At 46.1% G+C, this 6,286-nt stretch overlaps 1 protein-coding gene across 1 annotated transcript; it reads right to left on the reverse strand.

Annotated features, from left to right (window-relative positions):
• Window positions 1–1,251: 1,251 nt before the first annotated feature.
• Window positions 1,252–3,409, reverse strand: LOC541758 (protein ODORANT1). Its single transcript, XM_008681488.1, has 2 exons — window positions 3,086–3,409; window positions 1,252–2,138 (listed from the first exon to the last, which is right to left on the reverse strand). Exons 1-2 carry the CDS (start codon window positions 3,346–3,348, stop codon window positions 1,607–1,609), a joined length of 795 nt encoding a protein of 264 aa, XP_008679710.1. The 5' UTR covers window positions 3,349–3,409; the 3' UTR covers window positions 1,252–1,606.
• Window positions 3,410–6,286: the final 2,877 nt, after the last annotated feature.

Consider the following 6,286-nt stretch of genomic DNA (forward strand, 5'->3'; position numbering starts at 1 on the left):
CAGAATCCAGGCAGGCTTTTGCTGACCCATGTACAGTCCCAGGCATCTTGTTGTGCTGCCTGCAACACCCACGAACAATTACTTTCGACGTTGGCCGATACCTCTTCCAGGAAAACAGTCCACGTTATGCACATCGAAATTCGCAAGCCTGCTGCGTGATGAGTCTGATGTTGGGAAGAAGGATGGGGGAGTCTCTAACACATCAGCTTCTGAACTCTGTAATTGCTCCATAGTTGCCAGGGACCAGCAATAGATATACCTCGCTGTTGCACTGCTCCGAAAGCACATAGCATCTTCAACAAAGGTGACTTAAAATAGTACCCTAAAAACTAAAAAAACTACATCATTCAAAGTGTTTATGCCACTAAAACACAAATTGTACTCCAACAATTAAACTCTAAATCATATATTTTTGGAAAGAAGATTACATTATTATGAAAGAAAATATTGAGAATAACATAGAAAACAAAGATAGGGTACCAGTGTGGGGTATAATATATTTAGGTCTTTAGAGCGTCTGTAACAATATCTTAAACTAGTTTCTCAAACTGAAATATAAAACTTCACGCAAAAAAAAAAACTACTTTAACAGTATCTCATTTTATAAAACTTGGTCAAAAAATTATAGGACACTCTCTAAAGTGCATCAAATATATTACACCATAGTAGACTGCCATATAATTTAGATTTAAGGCTTTACTGTTAAAGCAGAATATTTTATTGGTAACATAAATCCTACAAAATATATTAAGCTTTAAATTATAGAGCATTTTTGCGGGTCATGTTGTTGAAGATGCTTTTATGGATGTCCTATGTTTTTTATAATAAAATGTAAAATAGGACATTGTTGAAGTTGTTTTTTTTTATAAGTTTCACTACCGGAAACGAGCGCTTTGCCGAGTGTCCGAAACACTCGGCAAAGCCGTAAAAACACTCGGCTCTCGGTAAAGGCTGACGGCCGTCAGCTTTAGGACGGCCGCTGACGGCCCTTTGCCGAGCTCCTTCTTTGCCGAGTGTTTGACACTCGGCAAACAAGTCTTTGGCAAGTGTATTTTTGTGCCGAGTGTCCTACACTTGGTAAATCAGCTCGTTACCGAGTGCGGCTCTCGGCAAAGCCTTTTTTGCCGAGTGCCCGACAAAAAGCACTCGGCAAAGAGTCTGACACTCGGCAAAGACCCGGATTCCGGTAGTGTATAGTGTTATATTTTAAGATAGGGTACTGTTTTAAAGACATCATTGGAGATGCTCAGCTTACACAGAAATAGGCTATTTTATTCCGTCGGAACTCACTTCAGCGCAACATGCTGCGCATGACCCCGCGTGTCACATATACCCTAACTTTGTTCATAGGATGCCATGCATGATTCGAACATTTGAAGTCTAGTTCTTCAGCTTCTACCAATACAGACCCCTTACTTTTAAGGTAAGGGCAAGGTATCACTATTCTAGGCTCTAAATACGCGCCCGGCCCCATGCCTATCTCTTTTCACAACATTATTATCGCATCTATTTTCTACACTGGGCTCTGTGCTGTGCGCTCGAACTAGCTTGCAGCCCCGTCTTTCTCCTTTTTTTTCTATTAATCGGACAGCCTTTCTCCAACGTTTTAGAAGTTCGATCCGTTTGAGGCATGGAACACTGAATTGTCGACTGAGTTCGAGCTGCACATGCCAAAATCTTGGTAGTCCAGCAGCCAGTCGGTTGTTCCATCCCACGGCAACGTCCCCTCGACATTGCCAAGCTCGTCGTTTCTGCTCGTAAAATCCAGCCATGGCTCATCCATCGACAGGCCAGTCTCCGAGAGCCAGTTCTCCAGCAGTTCAGGGCCTTGATCACAGACGTTGCTGCCTGAGCCTGACTCTGGCCAGCTGGACTGCTCCGACGAATCGGTGGACAGTGGAGCCTCCCTACGGCTACCATCATTCTTCAAGCTCAGCTCCTCTCTGGAGTTGCTGGTTTTAGCAGATTCATCTGTAACAGTGGACTGCGAGGAAGCAGCCTCCTTCGAGTTGGCTAGAGGCTGGTGCGTGGCTGGGTCGATGCCCATCTTGACGAGCTTCTTCTTGATGTGCGTGTTCCAGTGGTTCTTGATCTCGTTGTCTGTTCTCCCAGGTAACTTGGCAGCGATCTTGGACCATCTGCGTAGGTTAAGCCATTAGGATCGGAGTGCTGAGTGCATAAAGTAGTTGGAATATTTTGTTTCAGGAGAACGAAGCACATGAGCGGAAAGAAACAGGTAACCCTTTTCATTCATGTTTCAGCCAGCTGAATCTGAAACAAATGCACAGATTTACATTGTTCTTGCAATTGCGTGGTAAATTGTTTAGAACTGGGGTTTGTGCTACAACTGAAGACGTTGAGAATGACCTGAGCGGTGCTATTACTATGGCCCTTCAATTCTAATGCGCTCTTTTAACTCACATGCAGGTATGAAGTCCACATCAGTGTATCATTAACTATCAATTCGAAGTGCGACAACTAAGAAAAGATAGCCATTATATATTTGTTGTTTTTGAGATAACTTGGCATTTGCAAACGAGCACTGAAAGCATGAAACAACCAAGAGGTTACTGCTAACTGCTAAACCAGGGATAAGGATAAAAAACAAGGTAAAAATGACACCAATTATACGGTTATAATATGTAAGATGCAACAAGCAACGCTTTTCGGACTCTAGGTAAACTTGCTTAACTGATGATCCACGTATTGCAGGATTTATTTCTCTCAAACTATACTTTGGTTCGATTGAACACCAGGGGTTTTTGATAGCAATACCATGTGCATGTGACTTTGTTATTATTAATTGCATGAACTCAGTTGGTTCTTAACTTGTGGCACCATTTTACAGTGCCACACACTTCGTGTAGACTCAGCTAGCTACTCTTAGCAATGTATTCCATTCCACCAACATGTTCTGTGGTTTCCTCAGCACTTCAAAACTTAAACAGGTAGATTCACCCATGCCAAGCAACTGATGCAAATAGCTTATTCTACCATAGCACAAAAAGGAAATGGATTAATATACAAAATGGAATATATGCATCCATGCACAGGTGCTATATATATACCATGCAAGTGAGTATACCTGTTTCCGAGCATGGCATGGAGGTCAATGACGAGCTGCTCCTCGGCAGTGCTGAGTAGGCCACGCTTGAGGTCAGGGCGAAGGTAGTTAGTCCACCGCAGACGGCAGCTCTTGCCGCAACGAAGCAGCCCTGCCAATTTAGGCACTGCCCGCCAGCAGCACTGGCCGTGTGTCAGGATGAAGCTAATGAGCTTCTTGTCCTCCTCCGCTGTCCATGGCCCTCGCTTCACCCCCTGCTTATCACAGCACGGCTGTCTCCCCATTGATCAATTTAGTATCAGCTGGCAGCTTGTACTAGATTAAGCACTAAGTTAACAAGGCTATCATTAAGCTTCTATTGCATTTTATATATGCTGTGAGCCACCAAACTCCGCAGACAAAAGGGATGTGAAAGCTCCATTGCAACTGCAATGGATGTCTGCCCGCATATATGTATAGCTCCGTGCAATATCACTAAAAAAATGCCCTGTGTTTTCCATGCTTTTCTATTTGCTGATGTAGAAAGTGATGGTGATTTGGTTACTTTAGAGTAATCTGGAAGTAAGAGTTTAAGTCTGACATATAATAAACCGTACCATGTTAAGCCCTTGTTAAAAAACAGTTAACAATCAAACTGCAGCATCATGGGGTACTACTGCTAGAGTCGACAATCTTGTTCATTAGAACAAGATGTGTCAAAATCCTTGACCAAGCTGATTAGTGTACTTAATATTCCAATATGGTAGATAGGGATAATTATGATCTTAATTGTTAGAAGTACTTTTAGGATTTTGGGGTTAGTCCCTGTGTAATTACTTGTATACACTCAGTGTAATGGGCTTAGCCTAATTAGTCAGCTTATATATATATGCACTCCCAACCTAGTTAGGGTTAGGGTTTTCAGTCCAACTTGGTATCAGAGGGAGAGAGGTAGAGAGGCAGCAGGGGGGCTTCTAGGGTTCGTGCGACTTCCACTCACCGGACGATGAAACTGCGGTCTCACCCTCGGACGTGCGCGGGCAGGCCACTCCCTTGACCCCCGTTCACCCGGCCGTGTGGACAAGCGTGACTCGTTTTGCCGACCCCGCCCTCGTCTACCCGCGACGTGCGCGGGCCACTCCCCCGGCTCCCGCCGCCTCGACGGCCCCCACCGAGCCTCCCGTGTACCACCCAATCGCTATCCACCAAGACCCCGAGCACGTCCACCAGATGATGACTCGCCACGCAGCCGACGTTCTTCGCCTCGTCGATCTGCTGATCCTAGCGGCTGACACGGCTGCCACTCCTCCGGGCGCCTCCCAAGTCCCCTCGTCTGTTCGTGCCGCCCTCGTGCGAACCCACTGGCGTCATGCTATGGACGAGGAGTACGCGGCCCTGCTGGCCAACCACACCTGGGACTTGGTGCCACGTCCACCAAGCACCAATGTGGTCACTAGCAAGTGGCCCTTTCGCCACAAGCTGACCTCGGACGGCTCTCTCGATCGCTACAAGGCCCGTGGGGTCCTTCGAGGCTTCACTCAGCGTCCCGGAGTGGACTACGATGAGACCTTTAGCCCCGTCGTCAAGTTCGCCACCATCCATGTCGTCCTCTCCCTCACTCTCTCCTGGGACTGGGCGATCCATCAGCTCGATGTCAAGATTTCCTTCCTCCACGGCACTCTGACAGAGACTGTATACTACAGCCAGCCCACCAGCTTCGTAGATGCTGCTCGTCCAAATCTGGTTTGCCGGCTGAACCGCTCCCTATAAGGCCTCAAGCAGGCGACGCGGGCATGGTACATTCGCTTCGTCTCCTACTTGGCCTCCATCAACTTCATCGAGGCCAACTCGGACACGTCCTTGTTCATCTATCGGTGTGGCAATGCAACGACTACCTCCTCCTCTATGTCGACGCCATTATGCTCACGGTTTCCACCACCGACCACCTACAGCGCATGATCGTCGCCCTTCAGCGGGAGTTCGTGATGAAGGACCTGGGACCTCTTCGCACTTCCTCGGCATCACCGCCGAGCGCTGGCCTTAGGTCACGTGATGCTGAAAGAGTGGTGCACTGATATGTTGGGCCACTGACCCCATCTACTGCACCGTTCAAGAACACAACTTCTCGTTTAGCAAGTCATGGCACCAACACCGAAGTTAAGTCAGGGACACCATCGCCAACCCCTGTCCAAAGAAAGAGACCATAACATAAGCTACAAGTTGTGATATGCATTTTCAGGAGACATCTAATGCGGATAGTGTTGGGGCCTTCGTCTTCTAAAGGTCCTCAAAAACACGGCTAACCATTTGTTTTCAGCATATTAAGTATTACAGGAGCTTCGGTACCAGAAAAGCTTCGACATAGATAAATGGAAGTACGACGAAGCAAGCTTCGTCACAATGAAGTAGGAAGGCGACGTAGGGAGAAGGTGTTGTTCAAGCTGTTAAATGCAAATGACAGTACTGTCCTTGTGACATTTGTAAACCTTGTATGTAATTTTTGTGGGCGTGAATGTAATATCATACGAAGTTGTACGATTGTCTATAAATAGATGAACAGTACCCCCGTGCTATTCACGCTGCATTATAATTGCCCTCGCGTCATTACCTTCAAACAAGCCGAAGTTATCATTGTAATACAATCTTTGAAAGTTTATTTATATTCATCATGAAATAAATACATGGCATGAAATTACATCTTTCGAGTATATTTTTATGTATTTATGAATAATGTAAACTTGTTATTTATGATGCTTCGGAGGATGAAGGTATTTAACATATAACAAATGTGTTGCCTTGCTCTTGATTCACAACAATTGAGAACAAGTGAACAACATTGGCGCCCACCTCCGGTGAACTCGAACGATCACATTCGACAACAAGAACTTCGAACAACTACCTTCGCCATGCCACCGAAGAAGGCAGTAGCACCAGGGGCTGCCCTTGCACCACTGGACATCAATCAAGAGGGGCTCTCTCTGAGGGAGGCCTAAAGCCAGAAAAGGAAGGTCATTAGCCCAACACCACAGGAAGAAGAGTTCGATCAAGAAATCAGAGATCTAGAGGCTACCAACCAACAAGTGGAGACTAGAGAGAAGAAGGCAGAAAATGCTTCGGTTGTATGAACTCCAAAAGAAGATTGATGAAGGTGCGGAAGAGATGCGCCACATTACACAAGACAACGACCAAGGGCATAGGCCACAACAGAGAGAGCTTCATCAGGAAAGCCCAAGCTATGATGAC

Source organism: Zea mays, chromosome 4 (assembly GCF_902167145.1).
Source record: "Zea mays cultivar B73 chromosome 4, Zm-B73-REFERENCE-NAM-5.0, whole genome shotgun sequence".
NCBI lineage: Eukaryota > Viridiplantae > Streptophyta > Magnoliopsida > Poales > Poaceae > Zea > Zea mays.

What these genes read in the sequence shown, in the direction of transcription:
- LOC541758 (XM_008681488.1), bottom strand. Translation starts at nt 3,348, where the DNA reads ATGGGGAGACAGCCGTGCTGTGATAAGCAGGGGGTGAAGCGAGGGCCA. An exon ending in CATGCCATGCTCGGAAACAG is followed by an intron (nt 2,139 to 3,085) that starts GTATACTCACTT and finishes TAACCTACGCAG; the next exon opens with ATGGTCCAAGATCGCTGCCA.